The sequence below is a fragment of the Myxocyprinus asiaticus genome, chromosome 50 (genome assembly GCF_019703515.2).
Source record: "Myxocyprinus asiaticus isolate MX2 ecotype Aquarium Trade chromosome 50, UBuf_Myxa_2, whole genome shotgun sequence".
Lineage (NCBI taxonomy): Eukaryota > Metazoa > Chordata > Actinopteri > Cypriniformes > Catostomidae > Myxocyprinus > Myxocyprinus asiaticus.
In genome coordinates this window covers 26308292-26326587 of record NC_059393.1, presented here as the reverse complement: position 1 = coordinate 26326587, position 18296 = coordinate 26308292, and the positions used below count along the sequence as shown (strand labels likewise).

The window sequence follows — 18296 nt, the reverse complement described above, 5'->3', positions numbered from 1 at the left end:
TTTTACTGTAAAAACAATGCAGGCTTGACCATTTTTTGTCAAAACACAACGAATTACTGCAAAAAAATAAAATTATAATATTGCACTGCATTATGGGAAAAAAGTGTTTCGTTTAAAGTCACCATTATGGTGTTTATTGTTCATTATGGTGTTTAAACTTATCTTGTTTATTTCTCCCAGTTGGTGCAAATGTGTTTATGAACACAGTTCATTGCACTGTGATGTATGTATAAAGTTAGTCAATGTAGTGTTTGACTTTATGTCTGACCATGATGTAAAGTCTACACTATGTGATGCATATGAAAGTAAAGAAATAGGATCCTTTTGAATAAACGATTAGGAAGGGATGTTTGCAACAGTATTTATTTCTCATGTTGTCGTTCAGGCACGCAAGATCTCAACACTCAGCATACAAAACCCAACGATGGTGACGACTGACAAATACTGTAAAAAAATACAGAAGATGATTGTGATTCTACAACACAACACTGCTACTTTACAGTACATTCCTGTGAAATCACTGTATACAGTTGTCTTTTAATTGTCATAAACTGTAGAAACACTACTGTAAAATATACTGTGAAAGTCCTGAAATTAGAAGCAAGGAATTTACTGTAAATGTTTACAGAGTGGCATTAAATGAACCTTGATCAAAGCTAGGCCTAAAATCTGTACGGCTCATATGAAGTACAAGCCTTTCAAACTGAATTCGCACTGAAACAGTACATCATCTGAGAATTTCAACATTTTCCCGTAACGTTTCTTCCTTGTGCCTGTCCACGTGTGTGAGCAAATCACACAAATTCCAAAGTGGAAATGAACTGGGCTGGTCTGAGACTGCTGCTGTCACTCACAGATCTGGTTACGTGAATTTGCGCCTTATTGTTGATATAAATATTGAGAGTGGCACCACAGCCTATGAGGGCAAAGGGGCAGAGACTCTCCCTGTTCACGCCCCTGTTATTGTTTTGATATGTTTTGTTGAGAACGTGTTTACCTACAGTTCTTTTGCTCTCTCTGTTAATGCTTTCTGTTACTGTTTGAGAGAAACTGTTCTGAACGATTTATTTAGACTGAGTCACTAATCGATTCGGGGGATTTTGCTAACCCATTTGACCACTTCACTGAAAAGAACCAACACAAAAGAGTGATTGATTCATGAATCGGGCCTCATTTGTTCTGATTCTAAAAGGCAGACAGAAAATATGTGACAAACCACTTTTCCCAAATGACGACCTATGCTGTGTTCACTTAAACTATGCACTCAGCCATGTATTGTGTATACTTCCAAAACATATCTCAAATGGGACACTAACATTTATTTTTCTACACCAAAGCATTAACTGTTTTTCAGCTGACGGAAGTGACGTTTTAAATGCAAGCGTTTTGTTGTTGCTAGCTTTAGCATGTTAGCCAAGCTGAGTTCTAATATTCAACACTTCTATCTCAATCCAGGGGCGGACAGGCCATAGGAAGAACCGGGACTTTTCCTGCTGGGCCGACCACGAAACGGGGCCGAACGGGCGGCAATAAGCTGCCACGATAAAACAGTGCCATGATATGCTGAAGGGGGCTGTGATATGCAGAAAAGGACATATGCAGAACATCCCCCGCTCAAAAACTTTTGGGCCAGCGACACCGGCACCAACACTCAACAACTTTTGGGCCAGTTTCTATGTAAAATCCAGGGCCGATTTCCCAGCCTGCCATCCCAACCCTGTCTCAAGCAATGTATATTTTCACACAGCATGGCATGATGGTAAAGCGTTCTCACATTTGTAAGCTGCTGTCTTCACTGAAGCTTTGCTAGTTGCCACATTCACCGTTAATCACAAATGTTTTGTCAGACCAGCATCGTGGCCAGGTAACTCCGCCCCTTCCGCTACGTAGGGCAAGCCGCGTGCGGTGAGTGCATGAAGTCCAACATTCCAGACTCCGTTTTCAGTTGAAGAAGTGCAACATCCGAGTACTCGTAGTAAACTTCTTTTTGTTGCATTTTCAGTGTGTATGCACTATTCACAGTGTACACTACAACATGCCGTAGAATAGTGCAGAAGTGTGCAGCTTGGGACGCAGCTATTGTCTGAAATAATGGAGTGTTGGCAACACTTCAAAAACTATAAAATAGTTTAGCTACTGAAAAGCTACTTGATTTACAAACTAGCGATACTACCACATACCACCACTACAAACAAAATTTAGTTAAACTAATAACTTTGCAATTGAATTAAAATTCTATGTATTTCAAAAATGTAACTTAGAGCAGTTTTATGAATTTCTTGTAATTAGTTTTAAAGGGGGGTTGTTGGGGGGGTTAATTCTGCTTCAACAAATGCACATTTCAATTACAACCCTGAATTCAATGTATTCTCTGGGAATGAAAAAAGATCTTTCTTTGGGTTGTTTTTTGTAGATTAAAAAAAATAAAAAAATAAATAAATAGAATTGTTAGGTTTTCTTGATATACAGAACTGTACAAGGTTGATTGTTGTGTACATGTGTATGTATATATATACATATATATATACCGTAGTCTAGACCAACAATTAATGGATGAAAAATAGAAACAATGAGCTGTACAAAATTTACTTTCTACATCAATGTACAAAAAATAATTGGTATATCAATGGGAAATAATGTATATTTGATCCTAATATGTAATATGTTTTTATTTATAGATACAAGCAATGTTTCTTGGAATGTATATCACTACATGTCTTTACTTTTGACATTTGAGCCAGTTACATGCTTAATATTAAAATGTTTATGGTAAAGGCTTGTACTACAAATGATTGCAGGTGTGTGCGTATGGGTATTTAGCACTGATGAAGGGGTAAACCCGAAATGTTTTGTTGCTGCACTTGGCACTTTTTGCACTTTTTTGCAAATTTTTTTACTCTGTTGGGGCCAACATCTTTTTAAAGATTTAGCCCATTTTTGAATGCGGATTTATCATTCCTTCCCATAATTTTGGATCTACGCACCTGGATTATATCTTTGTATACTTGGACTGGTGTTTGGAGCAATGTTGTTTGCCACATTGCAGAATTACAATCCAGCTGCCAGATTGCTTCCTCAATTTGAATTCAGAAACTGAATTGGATTTAAAAATAAATTCTCAATTCAACCCTGAACGGGGCACAACGATCCAAGCAAACCTTCATTCTTGAGTTTATTGAAAATTGCAACTTTATTGAAAATGAAACAAGATATCTGAATGTGACACACATAGAAATACACTGTAGTATAATGTAATAATGTGTGTCTTTGATATCATCAGAGTATGCGAGACAGGACAGACTTTATGAATGCTCGGAGTCTCCTATGTCCCACAGCGAGGATGATGGGAGACAGCGCGATGAAGGTGATGTTCCCGATGCGCGCCACGATGAGCAGGAACTCCGTTGAAGAGCCGCGGTTATAGTTGAAGTAGTTGACAGAGATGATACTGGTGCCCCATGACAATATGAAGAGGATATTCAGAGCCAAAATCACCTGAACAAACACAGAGTGTTAACTTCTGTTATTACGATTACCTATCAACCAGTCAGATTTTAGGGTTAGGGTCAGGGATTTTCTTGACTGCCTACAATTTCCCTCTAATATTAGGGGTAGGTTATGGTTTCTTTGACAAGAAATTTTTGTTCCAGGACCAACAAAAGATATTGATCCAAGATCATGTCTTATCATTTCCCTCTGATTTTAGGGGTAGTTACTGGTGTAGGTTACGGTTGGGGTATTTTCTCTTCTGAAGAGCAGCATGAATTTCCATCCTGGTTTATGCTGATTTGGTGCTGGTCTTGTTAGTTGACTAAGGAAGTCTTGCTAGTTTATCTGGCAAAGAACCAAAGAACATTAGCACACCAGCATCTAAAACACAACATATGCTGGTAAGCATCCATGCTGGTTCCTTCAACAGGGTTAGGACTTGTCTGTTTGATGGTAATGTTGACACAGGACCACATCCTACTCAAGGTAATCATGGGTGACCACCAAGTAGGACTTGTTTTTGGATCAGCGTCTTTATTGGTCCTGGAACAACATTTCTACAAACCAATCAGATTTTAGGTTTTGGAGTAGGATTAATCTAAAAGGGATCCAAAAGTGGCCACCATTCACTTGCATTGTATGGACCTACAGAGCTGAGATATTCTTCTAAAAATCTCCATTTGTGTTCTGGTGAAGAAAGAAAGTCATACACATCTGGGATTAATTTTAATTTTTGGGTGAACTGTTCCTTTAAGGATTGTGTTGGGGCTTTGATAACATTCTTATCAGCTTATCTTTTCCTACTTGTCAAGGTATGTTTGATAAGACCAACAAAAGATGCTGATGCAAGAACTTGGCAAAATCACGGTCACTAGCTGTGCTCACCTTAGCCGCCCGTCTCTCTGCAGGGATGCGGCTGATGACCGGTGCATCCTGGCTCTTGTTGGTGGAGTTCCGCGTGTGTCCGTGGGTGTACAGTGTCACCAGGGAGCCCAGGTTTGTGATGCTCATCAGGCAGATTGGAAATACCTCGTGGATCACCATGGAGGACGTGGCGAAGGTCAGGCCACTGTAGGTTGACGGAAAGTTCCAGATGCAGCCCAGCAGTGGCCGAGTGGTGCTGCTCACCAACATCAATGTCTGGAGAGAGAGATAGCAGAGGTTGAAGGTTAAACAAAGGGGACACATGTTTAATTTGGTCTGTTGAGTCTGAAAGACCGATAGATAACAGACAGACCTCAGTGGAGTTCTCGCCTCCATTCTTGGAGAAGATAAACGCTGGAATCGAGTAGATCAGATTGATACTCCAGATGAGGAAAAACCCGAGTGTGAGGGATTTTGGGAGCCCGCGTGGGCCATGAATGTTGACGATGGGTGGAGCGACCCGACGCAGCGTTTGAAAATGAAACGCACTGAGAAAGAACGTCGACCATACGTTTGCAGAACGGAGCCAAACCCAGACACCCATCATGATACGACACCAGTCTTTACCAAGAAACACCTGTGAGGAAACAGAGAAAGATTTTTATAGTTATTGTCACCAAAGAACGTGTCTTATGTAAGTACTCCCTTCTAAGAAATGTGTCTGATCGGGGTCAGGTGAACATGAAACCTTGTTGACAAGTCATTCAGGCAACCTACTGACAAACTGATTTTGAAAATATGTAGTTTTGCAAATCCCTGCCATCCATGATTCAAGAAATCCATCCTACTATTCATCCACCCATCCATCCATCCAGCCAACCAATCAACCATCCATCTTTCTGTCATCTAAGCATTCATAAATTATTCCATCCATCCTTCAAACATCCGTCCACCATCCATCCATGCATCTGGTTTGATGTAGGTCATTCCAACGTACCTCCACTCCCAGGTCAGTAATCACCAGGAGAGTGTTTCTCACCAACGACACCATCAGGTTGGAGAAAGCCATGTTGACCAGGATCACGTCAGAACTGCGGACGACTCCCGGCTCTCGCAGAATACTTTCCCCGACCACTCCGATGACTATAGAATTACCGACATTCCCCAACAGCACCAGAAAGATGTAGATGGTGATGTAGAGCGGCGATGAAGCTGTACGCTGAGCAGCAGTCATGGCTTTTCCTTGAGTGGCCATGTTACACCCAATCACTCATCAGTCGAGGGTTCAGAAACAGAGATTTTATCAGGACGTCCTCAGACATTAAAATTGCTTCCTCCCTGCTTATCCCTCCTTAAACCCCCCCCCCCCCCCAACAACCCCCCTTTATTACCATGGTTACCAAATATATATAAGGACAAAGCATCATAAGCTCCATTCAAGTCCTGCAGTCATAGGAGAAAATACCCAGAAATACAGGTGACATTCCACCAGAGATGCATATATATGTGAGCTGAACATACGTCATCACACCTGAGGGATTAGCTGGAGCAGTTTCGTGGAAGATCGCACACATGCCCCTGACATATAAAAGAGCTGTTGTGCTAACGAGGACTCGAGTTCGAATCCTGACCGTATGTCCTCTCTCTCTCCCACTTACCTGTCAACTTCTACGGAGCTAACAACTGACCACTTTGTTTTGTACAAGCTGTCAATTAAAAATGTTAAATAAAGAAAATCCTAATAAAAAGAATAAGTAGGAAATGATGTAGTAAAATAAGAAAAAGACTGCACAGCTTGCAATAAAATATAATCTATAAAACCCACAAAATATAAATGTATGAAGTGGTATGTGCTTGTGGCGTACAAGAAAAATTACGCTTACTTTGTCTGAATGGTATATAAAAGTGAACAACCAATTTAAAGCTGTTAAAAGGTGTTAAAAAATTAACCCCACCAGGTTAATTAAACTCCGACTCGTTAGCAGCCTAATTCATTAGTAATCCCACAGAGTGTGTTAAATCCAAACAAATTCTTCACATCTCAAGGGTATTCTACAACACAGGCTCTGTTTGTGTTCCTCCTTTACATTTTATAATAAAGACGTTAACAATGTATAGCTCAAAGCAACTGTTACTTTGTGTTACACATAACAGTTATTAAAATGCTCCCATTTTATTTAAACTCTTTTTGGATGGACACTAGATTTGTATCTATTGTAGAGCAATGCAAAATACTTTATCCAGGCAGTTTCGTTTATTGATATAAAAGGGTTCCTGGTTGGTTGGTTGTGGTACTGCCTACCTGATGACATCATCTCCTGTGAAATGAATAAATCCAGTCATGAGACACAGGACATACATAATGCAGGCAGACAGGTTGTTCAAGATTGTCTTATGTTCACACAGTGTCTCAAACGATTTACAGTAGAAGGACCACTTTAACAGGATCTGAGGTGTTTACATTTATGCATTTGGCAGATGCTTTTATCCAAAGCGACATACAGTGCACTTATTACAGGGACAATCCACTGGAGTAACCTGGTGGCTGTGGGGATCAAACCAGCAACATTCTGCTTACCAGTTCTGCGCTTTAGCCCACTACGCCACCACCACTTCAATGCCATGGTGAACTAAATTAATTTTAGCGTCATAATGCAATTTATATTTTCTGAAGAAGCTCAGCAAATGCAATCCGAGGTAAAGAGGGTTAGATTTAAAATATTTAAACGTTTTAAAATGTTCAAAAGCTCATTTTCTGAAAGTGAACTCAGCATTGGACAAATAGTTCTGATAGTTTATAATCTTGAAAAAAGTCTAGAACATTCTGAGAATGTCATTCAGATGAATTTATTCATCTACAGAACAGGGTATGGCTAATTTAAGTTTGTGTAAAGAAAAGGCAAGTATAGGTCTAACAGTATTATTTTTTCCGCATGGTAATTCATTATTGTATTTAATGCTTTATTCATTTGGTAGGCTAATTTATTAGGCATTCAAAAGTAAGCTAATCAATAATTGTATAGAATTGGGCTATATGTTAGTGTTCCAGAAAAGCACACTGATGTTTTTCTCCAGTATTGTGTATTTATTTTTAATTTAAAACATCTTTGTGCACAGAAATTATGTTTTTTGTATTATGGGCTAATTCCATGACTGCCGTCTATTATTTTGAATGATGTGGAAAAGCAACTTTAATAAATAAACAGATGTCTACCGCAATTAAATTAATCACAAACAGTGGCCATTTATTTGTTCTCCTTGCACTTGTTGATGACCGGTGCATGATACGAGATATTTGTGTTGGCACTCCTGGAAGTGTCATGTTTGGGTTATAGGGTTAGGTTATGTTTGGGTTAGGGTTAGGTTAGGGTTATAGGGTTAGGTTATGTTTGGGTTAGGGTTATAGGGTTAGGTTATGTTTGGGTTAGGGTTAGGTTATGTTGGGTTATAGGGTTAGGTTATGTTTGGGTTTGGATTGGGTTAGTCTTATAGGGTTAGGTTATGTTTGGGTTTGGATTGGGTTAGTCTTATAGGGTTAGGTTATGTTTGGGTTAGGGTTAGGTTAGGGTTATAGGGTTAGGTTATGTTTGGGTTAGGATTGGGTTAGCGTTATAGGGTTAGGTTATGTTTGGGTTAGGGTTAGGTCAGGGTTATAGGGTTAGGTTATGTTTGGGTTAGGATTGGGATAGCGTTATAGGGTTAGGTTATGTTTGGGTTAGGGTTAGGTTAGGGTTATAGGGTTAGATTATGTTTGGGTTAGGGTTATAGGGTTAATTGGCACTCCTGGAAGTGTCATGTTTGCAGCATCAGATCTATATGCCATTAAGTTCATTCCATAATCACGTACAATAAATTGGTTTAAGGATGTATACCTTGTTGTCATGGTTAACACAGGCTAACTATTGGGGTAAATTCTTTCATGTGACACTATATTTTTGCATTAATGGCAATTTTCTTGACAAAAAGTGTTTCCAAACTAGTTTTTCGATGCGCTAGAGTTAAACTGAAAAATATTATGTTGTATAATGTACACTTACCATTTCACTTCACATACCTTAAAGTCTTGACTACAAAAAAGCTATTGAACATTTCCACATTTACTGCCCAAGAAAAACTACTGCAGTTCATTGAACAGATCGACCTCACCTTCTGCATAAAGTCTACTGTCACAATGGAACCTGCCATTAAACAGACCATTATAGGCTTTTCAGATTAATTTTGTAAACAGTGAAAAAATTATGAAGCACAAACCAATTAATGAAACAGCAAAAATGTCAATAATAATGGATATAAACATTGAACTACTGTTTTGGGCCAACATATATTGTAATTAATCAACATTTAAAACACATGTGACAAAATGACATTTATGAAAAAACACTCTTCAAACCTACAGTTAAAATCTATCTTCTTTGACTCTTGACTGAATATATTGACTGAATGTATGCTCCCTTGACTGTGTCATTTTATTGTGTTCGTTTGTTCACCCAACATGAACTGTAGTTTGGGGGATAACATTACAAAATTATTCTACTTCAAGAGGGTTTGAAACCAACATACTAAACCACAGCTAGAGAAAACACACATTGACTTTTGACTTTAATAATAAACCTTATAACCGTTGAGACTACTTTGGTGAAACTAGTCCCTGCTTTTAAAGTCAGGACATTCTGTTTAAAGCGATCTTACAGCATGACTATCATGATTACTCTCCCTTTAAAGCAAGAGCGTAGATTTTGCTTGAACATTGGAGGGGTTGCCACGTGAAGCATCCCCCCCTGGAATCTACGCCCCTGCTTTAACGTGCCCTTTGGAGGGTGATTTATCACATTTGGAACGCAGCACTTGTAACAGTCACCAAAACAACATCCCGCACTCATGAAAAAATGGGAAATATTAAGTGATTTTAAAGTCCAAGCCTAAAAAAGCAATGACATTTATAAAATCTTATATAACATTTAATATAATTTTGTTTAATTGATTGATCAAATTTAAATGAATAGTTTTGTTGTTGTGGTCAAATATTAAAATATAAAATGTTGGCTACAAATGGCTTTCTCTGTAAAATCATTTTTAAAACATCCTTGCTCAATAGTCACAAACGGTTGGTCAAAATGTGTGGAAACCCTGACGCAAGAAATCAAATATAAAATTACAAATGTAACAAAATGAGAAAGATTGTGAAAGCTTCTTACACTGATTGAGATCCTGTGTTAGAGTAATTTATATGATTTACTGTTGTAATGATAACTATGGTTAACATCGCACATCACATACAGTATACTGTAGAAGCAAATGTATTTCATTCTTACAGAGGAAACTAAGTATAATATAATAAAACACTCAGACTCGGGGGGTCTGGGTATCTCAGCGAGTATTGACGCTGACTATCACCCCTGGAGTGGCGAGTTCGAATCCAGGGCGTGCTGAGTGACTCCAGCCAGGTCTCCTAAGCAACCAAATTGGCCCAGTTGCTAGGGAGGGTAGAGTCACATGGGGTAACCTCCTCGTGGTCATGATTAAGTGGTTCTCGCTCTCAATGGGGTGTGTGGTAAGTTGTGCGTGGATCGTGGAGAGTAGCATGAGCCTCCACATGCTGTGAGTCTCCGCGGTGTCATGCACAACGAGTCACGTGATAAGATGCGCAGATTGACGGTCTCAGAAGCGGAGGCAACTGAGACTTGTCCTCCACCACCCGGATTGAGGTGAGTAACCGCGCCACCACGAGGACCTACTAAGTAGTGGGAATTGAGCATTCCAAATTTGGGAGAAAAAAAACACTCAGACTCATCAAATGGCAAAATGTGTTTTAATAGGTTTATTCTGTAATACCAGAGTTAAATCTTAGACATCTCAGTAAAAGTCTACATATAAATCAATGAAATACTGCCTGTAGTACTGCACAGTAGATAGAATTGGACGTGTCATCTAATGGTCTCTAGGTGTCACTAGACACACACAATCACAACTGTAAACAGCTTAGATCTGCAGTTTCATTTGATTGAATCACATTTTTTTTAATTAGGCAATTAATCAATTACATAGTATGAGGACGGTCAATTCACTTCAGATGAGACTAGATCAGATCACTTCAGTTCTTTTACATTTCAGTTCAGTTCTGAAGTTTGGTTCAGTCTGCTTGTATCGATTATTAGCGTGTGCTGTGTTTGATGAAGCTGCTTGTGTTGATAAAGGATCTTTGTGAACTCTGCTCTTTGATGTTGTGTGGACATGGATAAATGACTGATGCACCGTATGACACACAGATCTGTGATTCACACTGAAGCTGCACACAGTTGGACAGATCCTGTTATATAAATAAAGCACTGTTACAATGTATTACTGATGCTTTTGACTCAAATATGTGTGTAGTCGTACCTGCTTAAGTGTGTGCAGTGCAGCAGAGCCCCTCCCCTCGTGCCGTGCGATACACCGGTGATACACACACACGACTCGTGCGACCCACGTCAGTCAGCAGTGTGGACAGTGAATGTGGTGGCAGATACAGTGAGGAAGATGATGAAGGCCGATCTTCATTCTTCCAACTCACCCAGAAACCCAGAAGCCCTGCCTCCTCTCCCTGTCCCCGCCAATCAACCTGCACCGAGCCCCGCCCCACTGAGGTCAGCTGAATGTCAGCGAGTGCCGGGAGAACTGAAACATTCAAACAGTCTCACAATCAACCTTATAAAGATTAAAGAATTTAATTACTCTCCCTCATTCAAACTTTCGTCAGTGGAACACAAAAGGAGATTTTTAGTAGAATGTTCACGTTCAGTGAAAGCATACAGTGTACAAGGACTGTCAAGCTCCAATGAAATTATCATAAAAGCAGTTCATTTGATACTTTTATGGTGTTTTTTTGGATTTTGAGAGCTAAACATCTCCTTTTGTGTTCCACAGATGAAAGTCATGTAGGTTGGGAGTATGACATATTTCTAATTTATTTTTGGTTGAAATAAGCCTTTAATAAGCTTGATGATGAAAATCAGTTTATATGTTTAATTAAAGAGGAAAGAAATCCCTGTACCTTCCTGTGTGCAGGCTTTGACAGACATCGCCCTCTGTTGGCCGGAGGAGTGCACTGCAGTGACAGTAATTAGATATTCAGTGTGTGGGTGGAGCTGTGTGAGGAGGGCGGAGCTCTGAAATGAGGGCAGGGTCAAAGTATGGACCGGACCTCTGGGATTCACTCCATATTCCACACGGTACTGCTGGACCTGCTCAGGTTGAATCGGACCCCAGCTCACACGCAAGCTACTCGGACTCGAGTCTGACACCATCACTGTGGCTGGACCAAACTGATCTACAGGAAGAGACACTAAATTTACATTTAAGTAACAAACAGCACTTTCCATCCATAAGTCTACATCCTTAGACTCCATTTACAACTGGAATTAACATTAGCATCTAAATGTAGTTAAAAATAGTGATAATACGATATAACGGCCATTTTTCTGCATTGAAGTACTTTCTGCTATTCCAACATAATATACAGAGACAAATATAAGTCATTTGTAGGTTAATTTTACCAATAATCCCCCTGTTTGTTTTGAGCGACCCAACACAACAACATTGACTCAACCATTGCCTTGGGGGGGGGGTACTTTTGTTTTGTTTGTTTGTTAGAATACGGGGGCGTGGTTTGAAAACTATGTTTATTTTTGCAATTAAAAACACTTTAGCTTGAATTACTTTGTTAGTTATGGTTTTTAAAAAATAACAACAGATGTTAAACAGGTGTAAAGTTCCTTACCCGGCAGGGTTCTGAAGGTAACACTCAGTGTTTTGGTGTTGTAAATGTTGGTCTCAGGAATGAGCCAGGCCGTGTAGGGTGTGTCGGGCTGCAGGTGGGTGAGCTCCGCCCAGTTCACGTCTTCTGAAAGGATGAGTTTGCTGTTGGAGCCCATGCTGACGGAGGCAGCTGTGCCATCAGATGGGTCGGGCCCGTAATGAAGCTCGTAAGTTCCCAAACCTCCACTGAGCACTGGACGCCACTGCAGTACAGCGCTACGAGAGCGGACGTCACGTACCTGTAAACGATCTGCACGAATCAACTCTGAGACAGAGACAGAGAGAGATATATTTTGCTACTTAGTCAATATGCTATGATTTAGTATGCACGAATCCAACCGTTTTCCTGAGCAACCACTGGGTGGCGCTGGTATGACTCTGGACTGTTTTGTGGTTCTGCTCTCTAGAAGAAGCAATGCAAAAACTACCGAAACGAGTGATCCAGACAGAAAACAACAAACATTTTAAGTGTTAGTTGGAGTAAAAATTTATTTCATGCTAAACTTGTGCAGTTGTTGGCTGTCATAACAACTCAAAGTAGTTAAGACCGCCGCTTCATGTCATCTACCTGTAAAAAGATGCTCATCGCGTCTCTGTAAAATATAAGCACTATGGAGCCACATTTTTATTTAGCCATTTTTACACATTTAATACCCTTAACATCAAATTATCTGTGATGTAAGTGAAAACAATAGAGACTGAAAAATGTATACAGGCTTCCGTTAAAAATTGTGCGACATTACTGTGTTCAGGAAAATGGTGGATATAGTATGGAGAGTATAGCAAAAAATAAAAAAAAATAATTGGGTGATTTTCTTCAATCTGAAGAACCATAATTTCATCCAATTTGTCATTGTAGCCAATTCAATTCAAAATGTAAAGCACAGTAAAAATGTATCCAAAAATAATCAAAAAAATCATCGCCATATTCATGAGGTTGTAACATTTTATATCTCCACCAAAATCATTGCAAATATTGTGAATATTCAACATATTTCTCGGCCTTACCGATAATTGCCTCTCTCAAGTCCTCAGTGATGATGCTGATGTCATCAGCATCAACAAAATACAGGTGCGTCTCAATGGGCGGAGTCACCACATTACGCAGCACCTGATAATTTCCAGGTCCTGTTGAAACGGCCAACACAGACACTCCCTGTCGCCGTAGTGCTGCCATTGGTCCTTCCACCGCTCCTGGCCCCACCCCATCCGTGAGCCATAGTAGTATTCTGGGTGCGGCTTCAGTGCCAGCCTCATTCTGAAACATTCTCTCGGCCAATCGCAACGCATCCTCAGTGTTTGTGTCTCCATGGAGCTGTTGTGTTCTCCTCAGCGCCTCCTGTAGGCCGTTCTGGGTATTGTACGTGTCTGGGCCGAATTCGAGTCTAGGCTCCGTTCCCACCTGCACAAGGCCCACCCTCACCTGACCGTGGCCCAATCGGAACGGCTGCAGGAGCTCCGACAGGAAGTGCAACAGCTGAGAAAACTCATGAGAATTTACGCTACCGGACGAGTCCAGAAGCAGCAGGATATTTCCCTCACAACAGTTTGAAACTTGAAGACAGAGACAGATATACAGATATAACTGCACTGTGCTACTTTCTTCATTTTTCTACATACTGTACAAGAGAGAAAAACTTTCAAACCTCAAGATCGTCAGAAAAAGTTCAAATGTAACTACACTATTCCCTGGGCAAAAAGCATCTTTCTCTATGGCTGGCCAGTCAAAAGCAGCTGTGTATTGTGATGGAATAAAACTTTTGATTAGATGTTTCACCATTGAATGGTTTTAGGAGGGCTCTTAGAATGCTAATGGATTGAGAACTCCAGGTTTTATAAACGTATTTTGATTTTTTCCTGTCATTGGTTTTCCTGTTTTTTTTAGTTTTTCTCCCCAGTTTGGAATGCCCAATTCCCAATGCGCTCTAAGTCCTCGTGGTGGCGTAGTGACTCGCCTCAATCCGGGTGGCGGAGGACGAATCTCAGTTGCCTCCGCGTCTGAGACCGTCAATCCGCACATCTTATCACGTGACTTGTTGAGCGTGTTACCGCGGAGACATAGCGCGTGTGGAGGCTTCACGCTATTCTCCGCAGCATTCACGCACAACTCACCACACGCCCCACCGAGAGCGAGAACCACATTATAGCGACCACGAGGAGGTTACCCCATGTGACTCTACCCTCCCTAGCAGCCGGGCCAATTTGGTTGCTTAGGAGACCTGGCTGGAGTCACTCAGACTGTGTGTTTTAATGATTTGGCAATGTAGTATGTAAAACAGTCATGGCAATAAAGTACTTTGTAATTGAATTGAAAAAAATGAACAGATATAATATCTTTAATGCAGTGATACTGCAAAAAGTATTTTACTGCCTCTATAAGGATGTGTGTATGACAAACAAACCTGAAACTTGAACGGTAATTTTCATGAATCTCACACATGTCTGAACACATACACATATCACTCTGATGACATCATATATTACAAACAGTGAGCTCATCTCTACTGTCATTCTTCCTGAACACACACGTTTATCTAAATAGAGATATGGCAAAAACTTCTATTTTTACTTAAAGCAAATTATAGTGAATACATACTAACCCTAATCCACACCCTACCACTAAAATAATACAAAATAACATTATTTAATTTATTTAAGAATTGTTTTTCCAAATGAGGACATCCCCAAATGTGACTATGAGAGGTTTTGTCAGATTTAGCTCACTTTTGGAGACAATTTTGTCACTTTTTATTTTATTTTATTTTATTTTATTTTATCCCCTTTATGCCCAATTCCCACTACTTAGTAGGTCCTCGTGGTGGTGCGGTTACTCACCTCAATCCGGGTGGTGGAGGACAAGTCTCAGTTGCCTCCGCTTCTGAGACCGTCAATCTGCGCATCTTATCACGTGACTCGTTGTGCATGACACCGCGGAGACTCACAGCATGTGGAGGCTCATGCTACTCTCCACGATCCACACACAACTTACCACACGCCCCATTGAGAGCGAGAACCACTAATCACGACCACGAGGAGGTTACCCCATGTGACTCTACCCTCCCTAGCAACCGGGCCAATTTGGTTGCTTAGGAGACCTGGCTGGAGTCACTCAGCACACCCTGGATTCAAACTCACGACTCCAGGTGTGGTAGTCAGAGTCTTTACTCACTGAGATACCCAGACCCCACAATTTTGTCATCTTAACAATAATAATTCATCTTGAGTATGACGAATTAAAACGCACACATTTTTTTCTCAAATGCAAAGTGGAAAAGTCTCAGAAAAAGTGATTTATGCTAAATCTGACCCAATGTGGAGCTTCATGAATATTCATATTCATATGGGTTCATTAAAGCATTTTACACACTTTATAGATGGCAGATAAATCTCTTTAAGAGTGAAAAAATAGACGTTAATGTGCTACCTGTCACATATCATTAAAGGTGGTGTTAATAATTAACCTAAGTAATTTATGATTGTTGGGGTAAAATTCAACTTAGAGAGACAAGAGATTAATGCATTACTGCAGAATTAAACCTCAAATCTTGAAGAGCCAGCACATTTTCTCTCTTTATGTAGTACTACCTTTCTTTCTCACAAACATTTATTCAACTAGATTTTAGGAATGTGAGTGATTGTGCAAACCACAGCACCAGTTGCTAAACAGTGACTAATAAGATGTTCTGAGTGTTTTTAGCTCATTGCTATGTGGTTGCTAGGGTGTTGCTAAGTGGTCGCTAAGGTGTTTTCGGCTAGTTACTTCCTAAATATGAGCGATAATAATAGCGATGCATGTCTTAGCAAGCACTTTCAATTTTAAACAAAAGTAATGTTTTTTGTTTGTTTTACTTTTCTGCGGGTGGTGGATGCCTGAGAAACATAACTTCATTTCGAGTAGTTACTCTTCTCCAGACAAACTTACAATATTCTGATTAAAGGTACTCTTTACCAGTGTTAGGTGTAATGCATTAGTAAGTAATTAATTACTGTAATTAAATTACTTTTCCATTGAAAAAAGTAAGGGATTACTCTTAATTTTTCAGTGATTTAATTACAGTTACTTCTGATGTAATTGTGTTACATTGATAGAACAAGTCTATATAAAACAATAGTGAATTTAAAATCTAAATTTAACGTCTGATGTTAAAATAGATGTTTTTTAATTGAACGCCGCCCCTTTAAATTCTTTGGCCAGTTCATGAATAATTTATATGATTTATTTGAAAGAATTAAAAGAACAGTTTCATGTTTATCCTTGTGTTTTTCATCTGGTGGAGGTTGATCAGGGTTTTACAAAGTAATTAGTAATAAGTAATGCAGTTACTTTTCAGACAGAGTAATTAGTAATCTAATTACACTGCAGAAGATGTAATTAGTAGTTAGTAATGAATTACTTTTTTAGAGTAAACTCAACACTGCTTTTTACAAGATAAACATACATATGTCGATCTGAGTAGTTACTCCTCACATCATTTTGAGGAACGTGACGCTCACCTGAGCAGCGCGTGCAGGTGTGCCACAGGCACGCGCACAACGCCAGGAGCCAGACGAACCGGAGCCGGTCCATTTGAATGCAGATCTTCTGAAATTACCAACAGGACCAGCTGCAGCGGGTTCGTTTGAGTTCGTCCATTGAGAAGTTTATAAAAAGTTACCTGACGTCATCTCTGAGTGAACCTGGTGATTACCTAGAAATATATTTGTGCGAAAATGAACGCGCTCCTGCTCTCTTTATAAACCTACATTTGACAGTTTGATCGCTTTGTAGCTCTTGTTAGTTAATATTTCCACAGATCTAACAACAGTCATAACTCCTCCCCAGCGCTCCGTGCGTTTCAGAAATAAACGCGTTTTTGACGCCGCCCTCCAGTGCAGTGTTCACACCGTCTGTTGCGCGTTGCGTTCTGAACGCAGACATATGCCAAGTCCGTCGGGCAATACTGTTGGCACCATAAGATGTATTATAATAAGTTATACCACATCTAATGTACACTGCACGCGCGCGAGGGGTGATTGTAAAGGGTGCGTTCTCATTGCGTCACGTTTGGTTTATTATAACGTGAGCGTTCTAGCTTTGTCGCGTCGCGTTGCTCGCTTTCAGGGTGTGACACAGTAAACTACGTGCCCAGACATTCCCACAATGATCAAGAAACACTTGGGGTTAATATCAGACATTATTAGAGAGAGAATTCTGATGCACAGCTCATGTACAGATTATATGGACATAATCCTTCTCTTTAAACATAAAAGTACTGCAATGCAATCATGGTGGTATCAGATGGTAAAACTATGGTATGTTAATATGCATGGTACTGAATGAATGCCATTTTCATATGATATTTACATAGTAAACAGAGGTGGCTGAAAAAAATCAGGAATGTAGATCATGGGTGGGCATGGGCATGTGCTCTCCTAGTCAGATGGCGAAACAACCAATGTGGACCCCTAGCCAGACGAAGAGACAACCCACTGCCCACCCTAAAGCTCAGAATGCCTGCCCAAAGATCGCAACTCTGACCCTGATAGTAAATGTGTTTGTGCAGTCAATGTTCAATTTCTGCTTGAGAGTTTGAAATATTCTGTCACTCTCGTTCATTACCTCATCAGTACAGATGAATGTGTGTTTGTGCATGAAAAATCCCTGTCAAATCATGCTGAGGTGTTTTTGATGTTTTATTGGTGACACAAATGACTGCATGTCCATTAACTCCAGATACATGGAACAATTGATCACACAGCACTCAGCAATGCTGTATGAACAGACTATACCTATCAGAGCATTAGAAGGGAGACAGACAGGAAAGAAGAGACAGACAGCCAGAGAGAGAGAGAGCTGCTCACATCCTATCAACCCTTGTGTTTCTGCAGTAGTTCTTTGTGAGAGTGTTTGTATCAGGATTGGAAAAGTGTTTGGAAACCCACACAGTGAGGGAATGGAACATGTCTGTCCACATACAAAGCTCTGATTGAGACAAACACAAGCGCTAATTGAGCTGAAGTTAAATGTCAGACGGGTTTTGCTCTGCATTTGGGTCATCTCTAAAGAAAACACTTCAAACTGGCATTGATGCTTTTCCAGAGCCGGACACAAACTGCTCCCCATGTCCCACTCCACATGCCAAAATAAAGCCATCTGGACCAGGAGATCT

At 40.1% G+C, this 18296-nt stretch overlaps 3 protein-coding genes across 5 annotated transcripts in view; 1 reads left to right on the top strand and 2 right to left on the bottom strand.

The window, feature by feature from the left end:
- The window catches only part of LOC127439136 (histidine-rich glycoprotein-like), a 170702-nt gene that overhangs the window by 32052 nt on the left and 120354 nt on the right, over positions 1 to 18296 (top strand). The gene's annotated exons all lie outside the window — the stretch shown is intronic.
- LOC127439089 (olfactory receptor class A-like protein 4) lies at positions 3277 to 5608 on the bottom strand. Its single transcript, XM_051695135.1, has 4 exons — positions 5351 to 5608; positions 4727 to 4990; positions 4375 to 4629; positions 3277 to 3495 (listed from the first exon to the last, which is right to left on the bottom strand). The coding sequence occupies exons 1-4, from the start codon at positions 5606 to 5608 to the stop codon at positions 3277 to 3279; spliced, it is 996 nt and encodes a 331-aa protein (XP_051551095.1).
- LOC127439135 (von Willebrand factor A domain-containing protein 1-like) lies at positions 10155 to 17005 on the bottom strand. Of its 2 annotated transcripts, none has more exons than XM_051695230.1 (6): positions 16642 to 17005; positions 13156 to 13701; positions 12110 to 12412; positions 11384 to 11659; positions 10732 to 11007; positions 10155 to 10639 (listed from the first exon to the last, which is right to left on the bottom strand). In XM_051695230.1, the coding sequence occupies exons 1-5, from the start codon at positions 16712 to 16714 to the stop codon at positions 10736 to 10738; spliced, it is 1470 nt and encodes a 489-aa protein (XP_051551190.1). In that variant the 5' UTR covers positions 16715 to 17005; the 3' UTR covers positions 10155 to 10639; positions 10732 to 10735. The 2 variants fall into 2 exon arrangements, with proteins under 2 accessions (XP_051551190.1, XP_051551189.1); XM_051695229.1 differs by having other exon boundaries at positions 10155 to 10660; positions 16642 to 17004.

Bases quoted from the DNA above. Each gene is read 5' to 3' on its own strand.
- LOC127439089 (XM_051695135.1), bottom strand. From the start codon at position 5,608: ATGGCCACTCAAGGAAAAGCCATGACTGCTGCTCAGCGTACAGCTTCA. The intron at 4,991-5,350 runs GTACGTTGGAAT...GTTTCCTCACAG, and splicing joins TTACTGACCTGGGAGTGGAG to GTGTTTCTTGGTAAAGACTG. The intron at 4,630-4,726 runs GTCTGTCTGTTA...CTCTCTCTCCAG, and splicing joins GAGGCGAGAACTCCACTGAG to ACATTGATGTTGGTGAGCAG.
- LOC127439135 (XM_051695230.1), bottom strand. From the start codon at position 16,714: ATGGACCGGCTCCGGTTCGTCTGGCTCCTGGCGTTGTGCGCGTGCCTG. The intron at 13,702-16,641 runs GTGAGCGTCACG...TCTGTCTTCAAG, and splicing joins CACCTGCACGCGCTGCTCAG to TTTCAAACTGTTGTGAGGGA. The intron at 11,660-12,109 runs GTAAGGAACTTT...CTCTTCCTGTAG, and splicing joins TACCTTCAGAACCCTGCCGG to ATCAGTTTGGTCCAGCCACA.